Source organism: Pantherophis guttatus, chromosome 2 (assembly GCF_059756535.1).
Source record: "Pantherophis guttatus breed Tessera chromosome 2, ASM5975653v1, whole genome shotgun sequence".
Classification (NCBI taxonomy): Eukaryota; Metazoa; Chordata; class Lepidosauria; order Squamata; family Colubridae; genus Pantherophis; species Pantherophis guttatus.
The window spans coordinates 129312127-129334242 of NC_142064.1; the positions used below are offsets into that span (position 1 = coordinate 129312127).

Consider the following 22116-nt stretch of genomic DNA (forward strand, 5'->3'; position numbering starts at 1 on the left):
TTGAAAGAACTGTAATACTGTACAGCATCAATTTGTACCATTTATTATAGGAAGGGATATCATGGGTCCCAATACAAATCCTTACCAGGAGACAATAGGGTTAGGTTGACTAACTATGTCCTTGACCATTGTATCCCTGATTCAGAACATGGGCAGAAGCTGAGGAAAAAGTAGGTTGTCTAGAGGAATCAATTATTTTTTAAAAAAACAAAAAACTGAGGAAAAACTGAGTAGCTGTCAACTGGATACTTGGGGAAAAAGAAATACTTGTGGTTTTGGTTGCTGCAGAACATGCAGACCTAATTCAATAGCAGAGATATTAATAAAAGCTTTAGTTGAAGAAAAACATTATGCTCAACAATTTCTGCTGTTAAGAAAATAGAACGCCATGCTGAAAAAGCAAACCAGCCAGCTATAGTTGTAATTGAAAAAAAATCAAAGCCATTTCTACAGAAAGGGGTAAAATGGTGTGAAAAAGGAAGAATTTGGACAATCCATGAGTTGAGAAAAAAAAAAAAAGCATTGCGTTTACTCCAAAGGAAATTGTTTCTCTGGGTGATGTCAACCAATGATATGAAATAAAAACTGAAATTGCTGCTAAGGTAGAAAAGAAAAGAAAGGATGACAGGATTCGAAAGAGACATAGGAGAACGCAATGGTGCTAACTTGGCTTTGAGAATAACTCTAGTTTGTAGATTGTCTGTTGTAGATCATTCAACAAGGTATTGAAAGTGGTAGAACTCAGCAGCTCTATTTGGGCAAACTGCTGACTGAGCTAGAGACACCTTCCATCTTGTTATCAGCGTTCCAGAACAACCCAACTCCAATCAAAAACTCTTGAGACAGGCATTATCTCAAAACTTCCATTTATTAGAGTAGGCACACTGGCACATCTGGGAAAACCCAAATCTGAGAGTTCTGGGTTTTCCCTCAGTAAATCAAAACCACAAATCCAGCCCCTGAACCCATCAGTCCATCACATGGCCCAATCACCATCCGTCCCAACTTGAGCCACCACTGCAACCACTCCTCCTCCAGATGCAGGAGCACCATGACCTTGACCGAAGAGAAGAATGCTATTATGTTTAACTACAATCACTCCACTAAATCCCCCCTCCTACTTTCCCAAGCGCAAGAAGGTGGCAGCGTGGAAGCTTCCTGTGTTAATATGGCTTCCAAAGCTGACACTTGTCAGAGAAGAGGGGAAACTGGAGAAGAAGAAAGGGGATGAGGAAACCAACATGAATCTGGATAGATTTTTTAGAATTCTGTTATTTTGGGTTGGGGGCAATGACATTTTAAACTATACCGTATTTATCCCCAAAATTCACTCATAAACCCAATCTCACCTAATGTGCCAGGAACAAGAAATCTATTTTTAAAGCCTTTTAGAAATCTATCTTTCTTAAAGATTTTATTTCATTTTATTTATCAAATTTCTACATCATCCATCTCACCTAAGTGACACTGAGCAGTTTGCAAAGTGATCCTTCAAAAGTGATGTTACGATCAGGGTCTCCACCCTCTCCGGTAGCCACCTCAGTATATTAGTCATAGGAGGAATCAGTAGATGATGTTAGGCCACAGGTAAGCGTAATCTGTGATGGCTAATTCAGACAGGCAAATCTTTATTTATTTATTTATTTATTTATTTATTTATTTATTTATTTAATTAATTAATTAATTAATTTATATGCCGCCCCTCTCAGGAGACCCAGAGCGGCTCACAATACATTAAAAAAAAAAAAACCATTCTAAAAACATTTAAAAGATTAAAAAACATTAAAAACCTTAGAACCTTAGAATCACGTAGTCCTTTTACTCAGTGAAGTTACCTCATGGTTCAGAAAGGATTTCTTGTTATTCTCGGTGAATACCATACAACTTCTTTTTTGGCATGTACTGTATATTATTTTATGTTACCAGGTTAACCCCATTGTTCAAAGTCTGTTCCTATTGTTTTTTTCCCCCTCCCAGCACTGCAGTCACCCATAGAGTACCAGCGTCGGGAGAGCAAAACCCACAGTCTAGGACGAACGGGGGCTCTGCACCACTCACTGACAGGTGGCTCTACCCGGCCCTCCTCCTCAACCTCCATGGACCAGAACAAGGGATCCAGCCTCCAGGCCCACAATGCCTCTCTGCCTTCCCTTTATCTTCCTGGTCCTGCCCCACCTGAGCCCCTCCCCTCTATCGAGGTAAGGCAAGAAGGTCATCAGTCAGGCTCGCACCTCAGATAGTATAGCAATTTGGTGTGTGTGGATGACACAGATTTTCTACTTCGGAGAAGAAAGCTTAACATCCAATGCAGTCATTTGATTTAATTAAACAGTAGCTCTGAGCCTACTTAGAATTTGAATGCCTAAAATAACCATTATATAAAAACAGCAATTCATAATTAAGATAATTCTATCCTGTCTGTTGCTTGAAATATGTTGTGAACCGGTTGCCATAAAGACAAAAAACAGTTTCTTGCTCCATTCCTAATCAGTGCCGTTTTGTAAAATTTCCATTATTGATGTGGAAAAAAAGAGGTAGGGGAGGAGGTTATTGGCCAACTTTTAATAGAGTAGCTCAACAAATAATGAGGAACGGGGGCCAATTACTTAATATGTTGCTCTTTCCTAAGTAAACTGTCCTAGAAATAATTATACTGAAAGATACTATGTAAATATTGAAAATAAATGCTAATGTATTTGGCTACCATATATCATTTTATTTAGAACAACTCATTAGTACGGTCAAAGGACTCTGAGCCCATGCCAAGTGTATGTACAGCATATATGTTATTCTGTCTATGGATCATAACTGCTCTATCCAAATGCTGAAGGTTGGAGAGTCACAGTCAAATGAAAAGGAAATCGGATTGAGGAAGACCAAGAGTAGGACTTCTTAACTCTGTTCCAGTTCATCTAGGAGGAGATGACTTCTTTCTTTTGTTAAGGAGAGGCTATTCAGATGAATGGAATGGGTTTCCATGATCTCCCAAAATGGGCAGTTAAGAAATAGGAAAAATTGTTGAATGAATGAATGAGTGAGTGAGTGAGAGAGTGAGTTAAATCCATGCCCCAAGCAACCCAATTTTTTTGCTTTACCCATCCTTGAGGCAGCGATACCAGAAGAACTAGAACAGGGCAGGTGGGAAGGGAATATATTGTCTGCTATTGCTACTCAACAATTATTATTTAGTATCACTCACTGAACATACAAGGGAAAAATCTTTGCACACACACACACACGTGTATGTGTGCGCGCGGGCAAAAATATATATAGCAAAGTTTTGATTTACCCACCAGATTGTTAGGCAAGAGGGGCTGAGAAAAGGTAATTTTAAAGGAGATTAATTAATGTAGAAAAACCAGATGCATTTATTATGAGGCCATTAAGACAATGATTATTATGTGTTTACTGATCATTGATCATTTGATCGATTGAACTGGAATTTTTTACTGAAAATAATTGAAAAGATGCAGTTTGGAGAGTATTTTACACAATCTATTAAGGCAATATATCAGCAACAAACAGCACAAGTAATAATCAATGGTAGTTTAACGGAAACTTTTAACATAGAAAAAGGAACAAGACAAGGACGTCCCTTATCTCCACTACTGTTTATTTTGACTTTGGAACTTTTGTTGAATAAAATACGTGGCTCAGATAAAATAAGGGGAATTAAAATTAGGCATGATGATTACAGATTACGAGCATTCGCAGTTGACCTGGTAGTGACTTTGACCCAACCAGTACAATCGGTTATAGGTCTAATGGATATAATTAATCAATATGGACAAGTATCTGGATTTAAAATAAATGCAGGGAAAACAAAGATAATAATTAAAAATATGGTTACAAGTCAAAAAGAAGAAATAAAAAGAATAACAGGATTGGAAACAGTAAAGAAGGTTAAATATTTAGGGGTTTATATTACGACATCAAATGTGAAATTATATAAGTATAATTATGAATTGTTGTGGCAAAAAATACAGAAAGAGATGGAAAACTGGAAAAAATTGCAACTATCGTTGTTGGGAAGGATAGCTGCAGTGAAAATGAATATCTTGCCAAAGTTTTTATTCTTTTTCCAAATGATACCAATATTGAAAAAAGATGGAAATTTGAATGAATGGCAGAAGGGCATTAGTAATTTTGTGTGGGCAGGAAAGAGACTGAGAATAAAACAAAAAATAATGCAAGATATACGTGAAAGAGGAGGTCTCAAAATGCCTAATTTAAGATTGTATTATGAGACAGCTGCCCTTTCAGCAATTAGTGATTGGATTAACTCAACAGAAGAGAGAATATTGAATATTGAGGGATATGATTTGTTATATGGGTGGCATGCATATTTACTATATGATAAAAAGGTGGACAAGAATTTTAAAAGTCATATATTAAGGAATGCATTACTGCGTGTATGGAAAAAGTATCAATATAAATTAAATAATAAATTACCTATATGGGCAATACCTAGACATACGATAGAGAATGTAAGTGTAGAACAGAAACAAGATGTGATTACTTACAAAGAGCTTCTTATTATGGAAAGAGGTGCATTGCAGTTAAAGTCTTTAGAGGTATTAAAAGAAGAAAGTATAATCCAAACTTGGTTTCAGTATGGACAGTTATACACTAGATGGAAAGAGGATCAGAAAATTGGTATCTTGCAAAATGAGGAAAATTTGATAAAACAAATTAGGGATCAAAGTCCAATGCATATTAAAAGGTTGTATAATGCATTGATAGAAATAGATTCAGAAACTGAGCTAGTGAAGGACTGTATGATAAAATGGACACAAAATATCGAGGAACCAATAATGATGGAAACATGGGAAAAATATGGGTCAGAAATGTAAATTTTACTCAAGCCCAAAACTTGAGAGAAAATTTTTACAAAATGTTTTATAGATGGCATTTAGATCCCAAAAAGTTAGCTTGCATGTATCCAAGCTTACAATCTACGTGTTGGAGATGTAAATGTGATGATGCAACGTATTATCATATATGATGGACATGTAAAAAAATTTAGGGATTTTGGATTATGATATGGTGGATTATACAAATATTCTTAAAAAGAAGATAAAATTTGCTCCACAGTTGTTTTTATTGGGTATAATTACAGACTGTACGGAATCCACTCTTCATTTTGAGAGAGATCAAAATATGTGCTAAATTAATGATGGCTTCAGTGAAGGTATGAAGGCTATGACATGCCTTCAGTGTAGAAAACCATCATGTCCTTTTAAGGATGATTTCTTACATTCAGTGCTAAATGGTGCCTTCATCCCCAAAATGCTCAGCTTCTGGTTTGCTTTTCTGGTACTATGTTTCTCTCCAAATTTTCTCTCTTCATCCCACCTTTCACTTACAGCCATCTCACAGCCAAAGCTCTCCAGGGCCTGAATCTTCTCACATACCTTCTGAGCAACCTGATATGCAGCTCTCCAGTGCCCCTCAGCAAGAAACCCAGCAATTGGTGAGTTCTTGGTGAGTTCAGAATAATCACAACAATCAGATTATTCTGGTTCTGTTAACTTTCCCTCTAAAATTAATTATTTCCTTTCCCTTTTTCTGGAGCTTACATTTCTACTTGCATGCATGCATGCATGCACACACACACACAGAGTACAAACTCACTGGTCCTTGGCCTTTGGCATGTAACCAGGGTTTTGTCTTGGGAGAGGGTAATTGTAAAGAACCTTCCCCTTCCCCTTCCCCTTTTGGGATCTTGGTAAGCACAATCACTGCAGACAGCAAGGATAAACAATTGAATCAAAGCTTAAATGCAGTTGTCCCTTCAATATATTTCTCAGTTTCAGCGTGTTGTTGATCAGTACTGTTTTCTCAACTAATATAAGCAGAGGGGTTATATAAATAAGTAATCAGATAACTACCAAAACTGTTTAAGTCTGGGAAGAGTTCCCAATGTGGAAAAGTTAAAGGGAGAAGTAGCAGGCAAACAGGAACAAATAAAATAATTAGGTATAGAAGAGAAAAGCGTTTCCATGTTATGTGCACTCACACATGCACATACACATACACATACATACCCTTTGCTTACTTTGCCGAGTTTACACACACAGATCCCCTTTGTCTTCTATTATACAACCTAAAATATTGATCTTGGGACAGTTGGTTTTTATCAATCTTGTAATGGAACACAGGTAATCCTCGACTAACCAACATTCATTCAGTGACTGTTCGGAGTTAGAACGCTACTGAAAAAAAGTGACTTGTGCTCCTTTTCACACTTACAACCATTGTCGTGTCCCCATGATCACATGATCAAAATTCAGACGCTTGGCAACTGGCTCATATTTTTGACGGTTGCAGTGTCCTGGGGTCATGTGATTAGCTTCTGCTACTTTCTGACAAGCAAAGTCAATGGGGGATCCAGATTCACTTAACAACTATGTGACTAGCTTAATAACTGCAGGGATTCACTCAACCATGCTGGCAAAGAAAGGTAAAAAGGGGCAAAAACTCACTTAACTATTGTCTCCCTTAGAAATGTTGAGCTTATTTGTAGTCATATTCTTCCATTTACAAAACAAAAGATTTCTCTAGCTGTTCTTGAGCAGTTCTTGATCATGGAAGCTCATGTCCTCACTCAGTGCTTTTATCCATCAATTATACTTTGACCTTCTTCTGATCTTTATATAGCCCATGATGTTGCACTTTCACGCATTCAAATAGACTGTACATATTAAATTAGACTGACTAGCCATAAGTTCAGTAAGCTCATTATGAGTAACAGGAAAGGCTCTCTGTTGTCCACAAAAAGTTGCATTCTGATGAAACATGAATGCTCGCTGCTCGTATGCCACCAGAATGCAGATAAACCCAGAATCTTGCACTTCCTGCAGAACTGAAAAAGCATTCACCATTTCTGATTATCTGATTGAGGAAATGACTATTCTTATGGAATCGTTTTTCTATGAATAATGATTAACTTAGAGGGATTAAAAGATTAGATGATATGCAAAAACAATAGACAGTACCTGGGCCATTTCTTTTCTCTGCTATTCCCCCCCCCCCCCCAAACAACAATAATGTTTCAAGACAATATATAGGAATTGCTTCTGTGTAAACCATGGGGAGACTGGTCTGCTAACCCTGTTTTTAAAATATCAAAGCAACCATAATTTTCCTTGTCAAAATGACACTAGAGACTACCTCAGAAGGCAAGACGTTCAGGTATTAAGTGGTATATAAATCTAAGTGCTATTCCTGTTAATCTATCTCATCTGCTAGGAATGTTATTTCTTAGGAATATGTCTACTCATGAGCCCCAACCAGGTAACGTTCAGCTGCACGCTTCTATCAGGACAATTTGGTTCATTTGCCTGATTCCATTTCTCTTTTCTATGAAGTCAGATTATGATAAATAACATTTTTCATTACTGTAACAGGCCAAGGACTTGACTAAAGACTTTGACACTCTGTCCCCCTTTCTTTCATCTTTTTCTTCTCTACTGCCCAGGCATGGGAAGTACAAACAAATGAAATATTTGTACACAGGTGCACTTTGTACAACACACATATGAATTGGCAGGTAAAGAAGCTACTTCTATAAAACATATCCTCAACTTCTGGCCATTAAAACCACACTAGGTTCTCACGCAGTTTCATTCCTCTCATTTACCTGTAATTTTCTTCAGTTGGGGTGTCTGTGTATAAACATGGGAGGGAATTATATGTCATAGTTTTTCTACGAGTTATTGTGTATATAAAAATTTCCTAGTCACAACTGTCTCATTTCATACACAGTCATCCCTTCTGGTCAAAAGAACCAGAATCTGGTAACACCTATTTTGACTAACAAATGTATTTAAAAAAGTGTAAGCTTTTGTGAGCTGTAGCTCATTTCATCAGATCGTAGAATGACCAGACTGATGTAGGATTAAATTGCAGTGAGTTGGGGGGAAGAGATGAGGGAGAAAAGGGAGTAGAAGATGGGTTGGTTATGCAGATGCAGGTAACATAAGAAGCAGCTTGCAAGTAGTTTATCGCTTAGGTTTCTGATACCCATCATTTCTCTCTATTATATATATGTAAAGTGAAATGGATACAGATGTGAGTTTCAGCAGGTTCTGACCAGTTCTGGAGAACTGGTAGCAGAAATTTTGAGTAGTTCGGAGAACCGGTAGTAAAAATTCTGACTGGCCCCGCCCCCATCTGTTCTCTCCCTCCCAAGTTCCAGCTGATCGGGAGGAAATGGGGATTTTGCAGTAACCTTCCCCTGGAGTGGGGTGGGAATGGAGATTTTACAGTATCCTTCCCCTGCCATGCCTACCAAGCCACTCCCACCAAGCCATGCCATGCCCATCAAGCCACACCCACAGAACCGGTAGTAAAAAATTTTGAAATCCACCACTGAATGGATACCCTACATATTATTATTTAAATATATTTTGCACATTTTTTTTGTCAGGGAAGTGATACCCAGTTGTTTCTTGATTTCACTTTTACAATTCCTTTTTGTTGAGGAACTGGAGGTTGCATACATTGCTGCTGTTTAGTTATTATTATTCATACAACAATCCTATGAGTGGTGTTAAAGTAAAGTACTTTTACTAAGGAACTACATGGCTAAGAGTGGAGTGCTCTTCTCTCAGTTTGATATTCTTGACCACTATATCATCTTTCAAGTTTGCAGAGGATTTATTAGGTGTTCAAGAGATTCAAGAGACTTAGGTTGCATTTGCAGTGATGCCTACAATCAGTGTAGTAAATATTGAAGACGCTGCTGCAGATACATTTCTTGCTCTGGGAAAGTGGCTGATAGAAAAGAGTAGGTCATTGCAAGTAGGATCACTATTGTCCATGTTATAATTAGCTGAAGGAAGGTAAATCATGAAAGTGAAATATGCTTAGATAACATGTTTGCCTATAGCTGTAAAAATAATTTAATTCTCATTTTAAAATAATAGTATCAAATCCCATTTTGTGAGAATGGAAACAAATGGCGATATTTCATGTTCTAGAAATATGTTTTGGAGAGACAAAATATTGGATGGTCCTGAACCTGGGCCAGATATAATTTGCCAGATATAATTTATAATATACTGCTTTATAGTGCTTTTCAGCCCTCTCTGGACCGATTACAATAGCAAACTATTAACCCCAACAATCTGGGTCCTTATTTTACCAACAGGTTGGAAGAAGGGTTGGAAGGCTGAGTCAGCCTTGAGCCAGTCAGGATTGAACTGCTGGCAGTGGGCAGTCAGCTTGCAATACTATATTCTAATCACTGCACCACCACGGTTCTTGATATAAAAATATAGTTCACATGCTCTAATGTAATGAAATCGTACATAATGTGTGCAGATTAGAGTGCAGCTTTCTTAAGGATAAAATTGGATTGCTTTGCTTTACAAATTATATTTTTTCTAAACATATTGAACTACTACAAATGAGCCTGGCAGATAGCAGTTATATCAGTCTTGGACATATTTCTGTAGTTGACCATCTCTTTGTCCCCCCCATTAGGTCCTGATTGAAGATGATGCCAGGCCGCTGCTCCCAGATCCTGAGGTCCCAGAAATTAATGTCCCTCAAGGCAGTGCCCAACTTGCCAAACTTGACGAGGATGAGCTGTGACTCTTGGACTGCAGGATGGTGGCCTCTGTCAGGCACTTCAGCTGAGGATATCTAACGCGTCTCCCACATCCCTCCTCCCTCTCTGTGGCTGCTCTGGAGGAAAGAGAAACATGGCAACAGCGGGATGGAAGATTTTGCTGTCCTCTGATCCTGCTCAAAATGCCCAGACTTCACCCCCTTCCTTGTATGGGTGCAGGACCCCATATTGGGACCAGAGCATACTGCTGAAGGCCCTTCCCTAGACCCCAGTATATGCATGCTGTGGGGCTCTAGGGGCTTTACGTGGGGGGCTCTTGGATGAGGGGGTTTAGATTATGTGAAATGAGAATATTTTGTTCGTTGTAATAAAGATTTTAAGTAAAACTAACAAGGAAGTAAATTGCATCACACAAAATCTGCACAGGCATCGCGAAAAGTTGATTTCCATAACATTTCTGAGGAGCTTGTGAGGTTACATGTCAAATTCTCTGTTTTCTCCAATTCTTCATAACTGAACACTCAAGTGTTAGGCAGGAAACTTCAAGGCAGTCTTGAATTCTCATTGTACTAAGAGAATATTTTCTTCCCTTCCCACTTTTAAATTATACTTTAAACTATTCACACATCTATTTAACTCAATACAAAGTCCCTAGTCATTTAGATTACAGAATCCATCATCCTGGTCATTAGAGAAAACTATGACTGCATAGGAAATAGGAAGGTGTAAATATACTGTAGCTATTACATTCTAAAAAATTTGAGATCTTGGTTTGATTCTCAAGTTTATCAGCTATTAATCCATTTTTGCTGTCACTGGCACATCATTGCATCCCAGCTCAAGGGCTATCTACTGTATTAGTGTGCGAGATTTGTCAATTAACATCAGTATGGAGGGATCAAGGAAAACTTCCTATCTATAAATCCTAAATTAATAGGATTTAACTTAATTATTGAGAGCAAAGGGTGGGGAAAGGGGATTTCTCCTGTCAATCCCCTTTTAACAAGAGTCTCAGAGATATAAATGAAAGAAGCTTGGTTCTTTTACACTTCAAAGGCCACACAGCCTATTTTGACAGAGCCAGCTCTGCTTACAAGTTGATCCTGATAATGGTCAGAAGCATTCTTTATTAAACAAAGAAAAAGGTTATTTTCAATTAAGCAGTTTTTGCATTTGTTTCCTCTAAAATTTGCAAGTGAAAGGAATATCGGCCATCCCATTCATCAGGTATTAAGTTCAAAAAGTGCCTCCTGTTAAAAGCACACAAACATTTCTATCTAGCAAGATGAAAACTAGAAATTTTTATTTCTCTAGGTCCTTCCAAAATTACCTAAAAGAGAGTATGAAAAACAACTCGAAGCACTCATAGAAATATATATATATAGGTCCACCAACATTTAAAGACAATACTGACATTAATACAATTTTTTTTTAAAAAAGCAGAAAAGCAAAATACTAGGCAAATACTAGGCATACTATAAGAGAATTGTACCCCCGAATACTTGTTATCTGAGCAATGCCCAGATGATACCTTCCATTGTTGTCCAAGAAAGAAATGATGTGGGTCTACCAGCCTTGCTTCAGGAGAAGGTTTCACCTCTGAGGCAATGCCCTTTTGCTGGCATACAGCTTGGGTGGTACTGAAAACAGGTCATCATTTATGGGCTTCAATCCAATCCCTGGAGGTGGGAACTTGACACTTGCTTAGCCCAACATGCCACATCTGAGTTAGTTATTTCTGCTGTATCCTTATTTGGGAAGGGGGGGATGCTACAGGCAAAAGAATACCAATGTATATTCATAATTTACCCACAAGGTATTTCAAAGACTAGAGCAACTCATAAATGTATGCAGTCGTGCATCCATCTTGGTTAAAACACCAGCTGACTCTTTTCTCAAAGATTCCACTGTGGGGCTAATTGTGTTAAAGACCCCATTGTGATGTAGCAGCGACGGCCCCATGGACACAAAGGTGATGGCTGGTTTCCGTGGCAATTAAGAGGAGGAACAGAGCCCTCTGGAGTGTTCGGTCACAAAGGAACTGACAGCAGTAGTGTGTGTGTGCAAGATTATCTCAAGTAGAACTGGAGGCCGCGTGAAAGGATCTTTCTTTCCATTGGAGAACAAAATTGCATCTTCTCAGCCTCATTCCCTAGTATAGGGGTCTCCAACCTTGGCAAATTTAAGCCTGGCGGACTTCAACTCCCAGAATTCCCCATCCTGGCTTAAAGCTGCCAAGATTGGAGACCCTTGCCCTAGTAGACTCTTCTTCTCACGAAAAGAAGAGGCGAGTGTCTCAAGACATTTGTGAAAGGAAGAATCACCTACCAGTTCATTTTGCTTCCATATGGTTCTGAGCTGGGTGTGCATTTTTTAAGCTGGAATTCAGGTGTGCACCAATAAAGAATATTTAACTTGGGGTTGAAATGAGCAGTCCTTGGTGCTCTCTGAGCTTGGTTGTGCACTGATGATGTTACCTAGTTTGAGTAATGAAACATTGCAAGAAAACAAACTCCGACAGCACCAAGGACCCCTCATTAAAGTGTGTGTAGTCCAAGGTTACATATAGATTAGCATTTTTTTTCTTCCTCTTTTTAAGCACAATTTTGCTGTACAGGTTTCCATGAAGACAAGGTACCAAGCCGCATCAGCTTTCCCACCAAAGATGGACATTTTTGAGTGGTAGTGGATGCATGTATAGAGCCTCGGTGGAGCAGTGGACTAAGTGCTGTTAAGTGCTCGCACTTAGCTGCCAGCTGCCTGCAATTAGTGCAAGTTCAAATCTCACCAGGCTCAAGGTTGACTCAGCCTTCCATCCTTTCGAGGTAGCTAAATTGAGGACCCGGATTGTGAGGGCAATAAGCCAACTTTGTATATAACACCACCACTTGGGGGGGCCGAAAGCCCTAATAAGCAGGTATATTCAAAAAAGTATGCAGGCTATTGCTATAATGCATTGTAAGCTGCCCGGAGTCTACGGAGAAGGGCGGCATATAAATTGGACAAATAAATAAATCCCAACACAAAAGAGGTATAAATTCCACAGTATGAAATATGACAAAAGGGGATACACCATGAAGGTGTTTCATCTTTATTCCTGTATTTTTATTGAAAGATAGATTTACCCTTTCATCACTTAATATCACAGAAGCAGCAAATGAGTTGGTGAAAATGTTCCTGGGCATTTTTGTTACTAATTGCAGACACTGGAATCAAAGGTTTTGAGTGCTTCTACCTGAGGGCAGGGGAGGAGGGGTGGGAGACATTGCAGAGATGAAACTAGCATATCAACGAGAAGGCCATGTCTGAATTTTCAGTCATTATCATGAGGATGTGTATATTCATGTTCACAACCATGAGCTCACTTACAGCTTCACACTAGCTTATGGAGTCCTTTTCATTGCATACTGGTTTGCTTGCTTAAATCAGCAAAATGGGAAAGGCTGGGTTAATATCAATTTATCAGGTGATATTAACCTTATCTGTACATTCTTATTTTTTATGAAATGACCCAAGAAAAAAGCAAAAGAGTCTGTATATCCAGGGAGGGCTGCACCCTCTAATTTGTTAATGCTCTTACAACTTTTAGTGCAAAACATGTTTAAAAGAATTCAAACTATGTTGTTTGATGAACTGCAAAAATAATTCAAAACCTGTGATGCCAACATCAAAGATATAGGACACAACAGTATTTCTCAACATGGGCATCTTTTAAGACCAGTGGACTTACAAGTCCCAGAATTCTCTAAATGTGAGGAATTCTGGGAATTGACGTCTGCACAAATTGTCAAGATTGAGAAGCAGTAGGATAGAGAATTGGGAAAAAACTGGTTTAGATGCTAGGTTTTCTTTCAGTGCTATGGAGATCAGGGGCCAAGGTAGTAGTAATAACAATATATTATTTGTGACTTGCAATTGCTCAAGTACTGTATACTTATGCTTCCCCATACCAGTTTTGACTGTGGATATACTCTTATGGAGTCTTTGGACTTGCCCGTATTCTCATATCTTTCTGTAAATGAATGGAAACTACATCTTAGCAGACTTTATCTAGGTTCAGAAGTGGGATTGTCTTCTGTGAATATTTGGATGGGAGATCACTTGGAACCTCATGACTGTAAATGAAACGGCAAAGTCAAAAAAAACACTCCAGAAAGCAGTTAGGTGACCTGCTTGCAAATTAATGTATTGATGTGTTTGTCAAGTCCCCAGAAATCACACTTGACTCAAAGGGGGCTTTATTTTATCTGAGAATTTATTTAAAAGTGTACTAGACAACCCATGCTGCATTGGCTCATTGTTTCAGAGATACTTCCTTCTCTAACGGAGAAACCAAATGATTATTGGCAGGCAAAAAAAAAAAAAAAAACCAGTGGGAGCAAGAGCAATTTCCGACTTCCTGACAGCTTCCCCACTGACTTTTCTTGTAGAAAGTTGGAAGGAGCATTGGAAATGGTTTTTACACGACCATGGCTGGCTGCAGCTAACTTTGGCAGTGCAGCAAAATTGAAGTAGCTACAACTTCACCACATTTCAATCAGAAGGAGTCACGGATCCCAGATTTGGGCTGCATTCTCTCATTTGAGATACATTGATTGAAAAACAGTTGCCCTGTGATGCACTGTTTCATCCAGTTAAAGGTTACAAACAATCAGATACAAGTGTTTTAATAGTACCGGTATATAGATTCATCTAAGTGGGTCAACTCTGTTTTGTACTTGCTTCCAATTCTCAAGGTAACCCAAGGCATTAATTTCCTATTAGCTTCCATTCAATGCATGCATTTGATTGTTTCTGTGGACACTTCCCTGATCACCATGAGGCTCCTTATCCAACATGTCAGTAATATTTTGAAGATGTTTTAAAATAAAATTTAAAAAGCTAGTTGGAAATGGACATGCCGCAAAGCAAAGCGCTAGTCTTTTTATTTCCCAAGATTGCCTTCAGGCCTAATAACCACATTTAGAAAATAAAAATACTTTGCATTGCAACCCAGTTTTCTGTAAGAAATGTACTCTTGAGCCTAGATAAAAGAACATCATCACTCTTCCCAAAAGCAATCTAGAGCTGTAAGGAACATAGGGTGAGGGAGGGGAGGATTGAAGGAGTGGTGGGGAGCAACTCACCAATTTGCCTTCCAGAAACAGTAGTTTTGTGACCTGGGAGCCATTTAGTCCCATACAGGCCAGGACGTACTATCTGGCTTCTTGACACAAAAAGAATTATCTTCCTGCTCCTGTTTTTATACCAATAGAATTGAGGGGGCTCAGGCATCACTATTGACTTTAATGGACCTAGTAATCATTCATTCTTGCTAGGCAACATTGGCAGGATTTTCTGACTGAGACTTCATAGCATCCCACTGATCTATAGTTGCCAGGCTCTTGGGAAAATATGATAGGGCAAAATTAGTGTTGGGTGTAAAATGAATTCAGTTGCACCTTAAACAAGGGCTCCAAATCAGTAAGACGGTAGCAAAAGTATGTAAAACAACCCATTTCTTTGCCGCTATCTGGTAGCTGTCCAGATTTTTGCAGCCCAGATACTGTAACCCTGCTGTAGCCTTGCTTCCATGACCTCATCTCTGCTCTTTTAGGCCTCTTTGTTTAACATCACTCTCGCTTGATGCCCACTGCGGCTGCTGTCACAACAGCCACATTCCGCAGCCGCTTTCCCTGGTGGGTCTTGACATGCTTTGCTAGGTGGTCACTCCGCATAAATCTCTTGGGGCACAGCTGGCAGCCAAAACGCTTCTCCCCCGTGTGTGTCCGAAGGTGCCTTTGCAGCTCATCAGAGCGAGTGAAGCTCTTCCCACAGTACAGCCAGGTGCAAATGAAGGGGCGCTCGCCTGCATGCCAGCGGAGGTGGGCCTTCAAGTGAGAGGTTTTGCCATAGACCTTGCCGCACCCTGGCAGATGGCAGACATGTTGCTTCTTCCTCCCTGGCTCCTCGTGGGATCTGCTAGCTCCCTGGCAATTGGGGCATTTGCAGCGACGACAGCGGCGAGCTGTACTCAACAGCCCTTTGGGAGGGCTTTGCAGGAAGGGCGCAAGGGGAGGTTGGGGACTGAGAACTAGTGGATGTCCCAGAGGGAAATTGCTTGGCTGCTGCAGGGTCCACCAAGGGGCCTCATCGGTGGAGGAAGGGCCGGGAGGGACAGCTGGACCCAAAGGCCATGGGCCTTGAAGAAAACTGGAGGAGTCCTGGGCTTCTGGGAAAGTATACGAGGGGTGCACTGTGGGTGCCAACATCTTGACAGGTGACCACTCCAAGGAGTAGATGGCCTCAGCTGGCGGTGTCAGCGGCAACTCATGGGCTGAGGCACCACAACTGCTGGCCACCATCTGCTCATGATATGGCATCTTGGGTCGTCCAAATGCCATGGTTGTGTGACAGCGTGATGGCACCTCATTGTTCCAGAGTTGAAACATCCCGATGGATTCATAAGACCCTTGTGAGCTGGCTGAAGAACAGGGAAGTGGAGGTGCTGCTCGGAAAGCCAAGGTGGGGTAGTTGACAGCAATGTCCTCTGGAGATGAGCTGGGAGAGCGGTCCTGAAGCAGAGCAAAAAGAGTGAGCGAGAGTGTAGATGTTAATCATCCCAAATCCTTAACCAACCCCTACTCAAACTCTGTCCAAGCAAATCACCTTCTGTATCACATTGCTAAATCTTGCACTTTGCATACATCCTCTGACTAACTTTACCTGCCATGCTAAGGTTACCAAATGTGTGGCCATTTTATCCTCCTCCCCTGTCATGCATAGATCTTTAATTTGGCTCCATGAGTGATGTTTCATCTAAGTCTTAAATTGCCATTATCTGCAATGGGAATTGGACCAAACGTCTGTCATAGTCTGTAAGCACAGAAGCAGTTTTCTCAAAATGCCTGGACAATGCATGTTGGTCAGCAGATCACTTCATCTCACTCTTTAGAGGAAGAACAAAAGCCACTTGAGTTGGAAGACCAGGTCTGGTTTACACTAAGCCCTAATTTGGTATCTGATACTTTCTACACACAATTTCTGCTTTCTGATCCGATGGACTCAAATCTTCTGGATGTTGCCAAATTCTGTTAGGCTCCTACTGAGATAAGATTCAAACCAACTGATCCCCATCCCTCAATATAATAAACTGTGTGGCTAACTATTGTGGGGGGGGGGGGGGTGAAGATTTTTTTTTTGAACAACACTAAGTTAAGTGTAGATATTTATTTATTTATTTATTTATTTATTTATTTATTTATTTATTTATTTAATTAATTAATTAATTTTTATACCGCCCTTCTCCCGAAGGACTCAGGGCGGTGCACAGCCAAAAATAAAAACGAACACATATAAAAATTTAAAACAGTTTAAAAGGTAATTAAATAATTTGGTGCATTTCAATTAAGACAAAGACAACCCATATAACTTAAAATTGATCTTGGTATTCAGGCCAACCCAGCTTGTCATCCCATCCCATTCATCTTAGAATTTTAGCTCTACATGTTGACCACTTTTTTTGTTGGTTATGGGTTTCTTTAACTATTAATATATGCTACCCAGACATTTTAGAATTTTGACAAATATTGATATTTAAAGATGTTTCAATAAATACTTGCTGTTGTTATCACCTAAGCAACAGCATTATACAAATGTTCTTGGACAGGAATATTATCTATCGATTTTCAAACCTTTGTATCTTTTTTTAAAAAAAGACAAATACAATAAGGAGGGCTGGGTGAAGCAGGGCCAATTTATGAAGCTGCTTTGGTTCCAATCACTGGAAATCCACTTCAGAGCAATACTTTTATGCCTTCAAGTTAAAAGCCTGTCAAAAGATCTACAAGCCATTTTTCATTGCCTGAGGTTTTGCTTGGGGGAAAGATCCGAATGTAAAGCAGCTGATTTGATGTGGTGAGAAGGCTTTAAGATGCTGCTGCTCCTCAGAAGTGTAGCAGGCACATTTTATCGTACTGCGAGGACCTGTCAAGGCTTCAGGCCTAGTATTGTAGGTACAGATAGTTTCTCTTTGGCATGGTTTTTGCTGTTTTTTGTTTCTGTGTCCCAATTTTATTTTAAATTCTTCCCATTATGCTGCTTTGATCTTTTAGTGTTTAAATATATTTAAGAAGAAGAAAAAAAAAAGCAGAGGAGACAGAATCCCAGAACCATTTCAATTAAGCAGGAAGTCTCTACTCATAAATCCTGACTGAATCTATACAGATAGTCCTCAACTTACGACTATAATGGAGCTTGCCCATTACAGTTGTAAATTGCAACAGTCATAAAACGGCAATGGATTTGTCTCTTGCAGCGATTGTTAAGTGAACACTGCAGTCATAAAATGAACCCATTGTTCACTATAGTACAGTTTTAATAGAAACTAGAAGTGCTGATTTTTGGCAACTACTGTAAAATGTGGTTGGGACACTACAAATGGCTGTAAATGTGGCTATGTTGCTGAGCACCCAAAATAAGGTCACCACAGCAAGAAGTGATTCTCAACATTTTGGATCTGTGTAATAAGTTCCCTTTCGCAGGTAGGTTGCAATTTCAAATGGCCATTAAGCAACCAGATGTAAGTCAAGGACTATTTGCATTGGAAAAAGATGGAAATCCAGACGGGAATGTTTAGAATAAAAAAGAGAACACCTGTTTGTCATTTCATGAGATGATGCAAAATATGTAGCTGCATCACTCTGGGTTTAAAAACAAAGTCGATCCTAGGATCATTTTGTATTACCTTCAAGAATATTTGGAAAAAAAGTGGTGAAACTTTAGAGTTAATCACCATCAAGTAGGAACAACAGGATGAGGGATTCTAGCTCCCACCAGTATCGGACAGCGTGACCTGTGATGGTGGCAGTTATACAATCTCATCAAGCATCTACTGGCTCCTGATCCCATTCTTGTTATATTGGTCTTCCTGGAGTAGCTTTAATTGCATTATATTTGGAATTATGAAGAGAGTGAAACATTTTAAAGCGATCGGAACTTTCGAGCAATTGCAAAGATAATTGTGTGTGCGCAGGACTGGTTACTACGTTTTTCATTTTGTCATCCCCCAAAATCAAGATGCTACTTTACTATGAACTTCATTGGTCACTTGATTTCATGTCATAACAATTTTCTCTGTATTTATTGAAAAATATTTTTAAAAGTCATTTATCTTTCCCACAAAACTCTTGTTTTGTTTAAATGTTTCCCTTAATTGCCAGTTCAAACCCCATGCAAAACCCTGTAGTGGCCAGAAAGAAAAGATTGCTAATTCTCTTTAATAAAACCAAAGTCACTGGATTATTTCCTACCGAAAACGTCTAGTAAAGCCATAAATTGCCAGTGAGAACCAAAAAAAGAGAAGAATCAGTGATAGGAATTTAAAAGTTGAATACGCTTCAATTATGTACCACCTTTTAATGGAGGAGTATGTGTGTGAAAAGTGGGAAATAGTTCCCAAATTCTTTTTCAAAATTTTTCAAACCTGAATTAAAACATCATTGCTATACATTCCTCCGAGCAAGGTCATTTTGAATTCAGTGGAACCTGTTCCACAGGCCACTCTTGAAAAGTTGCAAACAGGCAGGAAATGCTCCAACTAATAAAGGTTTTATCCATCTGATCAACAGGAGATTTTTGAGAATGGAACTTAAGCCGTGTCCATCACCTGAATTGCCACAGCTCTTGAAGCAATGAATATCCTATATAGCAGAAAGAGTTAGGAGATTGACCAGCACTTTTTAAAGAATATGTTTTAAGCTGGTCTTTTTCAGTTTCCGGGAGAATTTCCTGCTGTGAAGGAGCCATGCCATTCCTTACTTAAAAAGCCCTTATTAGCTGTGATCCCAGAAAAATAGCATAGCAACATTCTTACAGCTGGACCGCTTTTCACAACAGATCAAATGAGGATGTATAAAAATATATCTCTCTCTCTTTATACACGTGGAAAGATGAGGAGAAAAAGTGAATATCTAAAGGCAGTCTGAGGCAGAAATTATGTGCCTGCTACTTCTATCAGCATGGAAAATATTCTCAGGCAGTTTGGGGGGTGGGTTGGTTTTGTAAACGGAAGAGTATAAAACTGACTAGAAACTGAAGGATTAAGATGGTTCTTTGTTCAAGTTCCCTTCCTTGCAATAAATAGATTGCAGCAGATAAGAGCTTGTTTACACCTAAGAGCTGGAAGGTTGGTGAAGCAAGAGTCGAGCCAACAGAAGAACGGGAGCATTCCATAGCCCCGGCTTTGTTCTGGTTTTAAATAAATCAGTGAGAAGCCAGAAGAAATGCTGCCTTACCCATCCACCCCAAAATAAGCCAATATTATGGATAAAGGCAAATTCAGAGTCAATCAGGGAATTGTGCAAATGGATACATGGGGAGAGTCTGCAACTAAGCATTGGTGACAGTAATGATCTACCGTACTAGGCCCGTGGTTAGGATACAGGAAATTAGTATTTTTTTTCCCTAATGAACGGCTTAAAGGGTTGTTGTGACTTTTTAAATTTGCCTCAATAGGCATTAAAATGTCACATTTCCCTACTCAGAGTGTCGCCTTCTAGCTAGAATTAGATGCCCAGCTAATATCATCTAAGCTCAATTACAATGGCTTATCAGTCTTAGGCAAATTATTTCCAATAATTCAGTATCTAGTTTTTCATTGGAAGATATGTGGGGAACTGAATTTGCAACCATTTCCAAATAAAGCTATACTACTGAGCTGTAGTCTATTTCTAAATAGTCTTCCTGGCACTGAACAAAGCACAATAGGATCTATTTTCCACCTTCTACCACGTATATAATATACTCATTTTGCAAAATAAAATTTAAAAATGCCAATACTTTCATTAAACATTTAAAATATGTATAGTGCCCATAAACAAAAAAATAGCGCACTATAAATGTACATTCCAGGAATCATACAACTATATAGTTGAAAAGTAATGTTTTCATTCAAAACAAACACAATTCTGCCCATTTTTAATCCCTTAAAATGTCTGTAACCAAAATTAATACCACAGATGTCAACTTTTGTTTCTTTAGAGAGACAAACGACCTTCCCCACTTTTCAAAATGTTCTTGCTATCTAAATCTCAGCTGAGCTCACCTGCTTTAAAAAAAAATCACCTGCAGTTAGGATTGGTTATCCTTTCGTTTCCTTCAGCATCTCAGCAGACTCACTAGAGTCCAAAGTTAGCATCTTTGTAGTACATTTCCTATTCTTTTGCACCCATTTGTTCCTTACACTTCAGGAGCAATTTAACCTAGCTTGAACACAGCAGGTGAAATCCACTTCTCTCCCTCAAAGTCCTTGCTTAGCTATTCCTTAAAATGAGAGTGCAGGTTTCAGTACTGAAACCTTAGTGGGAGATAGGGAAGAAGGAAAGCAGATGTGGTTAAACGCAGGGAAAATCCAGAGGCTAACAGTCCTTTTAGTAAATCTAAAAGATAATTTGCCTTATAATCAAGAACGCTGCATATCCTCAGAATTTACACAACTGTAAAACTCCACAATCTCTTACAGAATGTCAAATTAGACGGGATGGTACACATCAAAGTGCTATAATCAGTTGGTTGTTAGTAGCTAATTATGACTTTATAGGGTTTTTTTTTTTTAATGTTTCCTTTCACGTTAATAAAGAATAATGATATGTCTGCACTCTCATCCCTTCAAGGCAAGGCTGCTTACTCCAGAGTTCCTCTGGGGATTATCATATTTATGCAAATCCAAGAGGAAGCCTCCTTGGGAGTTAATGGGATTTACATTTCAACAGAAACATTACAGGATTTCCAGGAAAATGTTGGCGCGCGTCCCCCCCCCCCCCCCACGTTCCTTCTCATAGCAAAACCGGCGCGCAGGTCGGGTATTTTAGCAGCCAAACGACAGGCTGAAAAATCAACAGGTGAGGTTTTCCCCCCAACTGCTGAATCTCCTCACTTACTGAATTGCACATCAATCCACCCACCTACCCGGGTTAAAGACCCCCCCGAAGGAAGCTCGCCCTCGTGGCGAACCCCAGATGGGGGCCACCCACCCACGCCACTTCTAACCCGGGGAGCTTCTTCCTACCTGCAGAAAGGAGGCGAAGTGGTTCGCGGAGTTGGGCACCGCCAAAGTTGCCATTGGGATCGGGGTCATCCAAGCTCTATTCCCGGACAGAGGACTCATAAAACTCAGCAGAGACCCCCGAAGTGGCGACCTGCTTCGCTTCTCTTCCCCTCTCTATGCGAAAAGTCCCCCTGCCTCCCCAACCTGCATTTTTCTCCTCCTGCGCTCACTCTTCCCTTCCCCCCCTCCCCTTTCCTAACACTTTGATTTTTTGGCTCCCCGTCAGCCTATCAGGAGTGGCGATTGGAGGCGCCTTTGATGTCGCCCGAGCGAACCAATCATTAAAATAGATTGAGTGATTTCAAAGAGGGGCCTGGCTAGATCGCCTTTAAGGGCCGGGCTCCCCTGCTGGGCCGCTTGTTAGGGATGCAAAAGGCCTTGATTGGGCTTGCGGGCGATCAAGAGACCCGGGCTGCTCCTTTTATCTCTTTAAGAAAGGACTGTGCGGAGGCCG

The 22116-nt window shown here is 39.7% G+C and overlaps 2 protein-coding genes across 8 annotated transcripts in view; one reads left to right on the forward strand and one right to left on the reverse strand.

The window, feature by feature from the left end:
- The window catches only part of ARHGEF25 (Rho guanine nucleotide exchange factor 25), a 98890-nt gene extending 88923 nt beyond the window's left edge, over nt 1-9967 (forward strand). For 4 of the 7 annotated variants that reach the window (XM_034419202.3, XM_087886712.1, XM_034419198.3 and 1 more), the window contains 3 exons: nt 1978-2198; nt 5369-5473; nt 9490-9967. In XM_034419202.3, coding sequence (XP_034275093.2) covers nt 1978-2198; nt 5369-5473; nt 9490-9600 — 437 coding nt within the window. In that variant the 3' untranslated portion in view covers nt 9601-9967. Of the gene's footprint in view, nt 1-1977; nt 2199-5368; nt 5485-9489 lie in introns of all 7 variants that reach the window. The other 3 variants (XM_087886713.1, XM_034419200.3, XM_087886714.1) reach the window with 1 other exon arrangement.
- Nucleotides 9968-13814: 3847 nt separating this feature from the next.
- Nucleotides 13815-21891, reverse strand: LOC117666624 (transcription factor Sp5-like). The gene is made up of 2 exons (XM_034419393.3): nt 21624-21891; nt 13815-16131 (listed from the first exon to the last, which is right to left on the reverse strand). The coding sequence occupies exons 1-2, from the start codon at nt 21720-21722 to the stop codon at nt 15190-15192; spliced, it is 1041 nt and encodes a 346-aa protein (XP_034275284.2). The 5' UTR covers nt 21723-21891; the 3' UTR covers nt 13815-15189.
- Between the last annotated feature and the right edge of the window lie 225 nt (nt 21892-22116).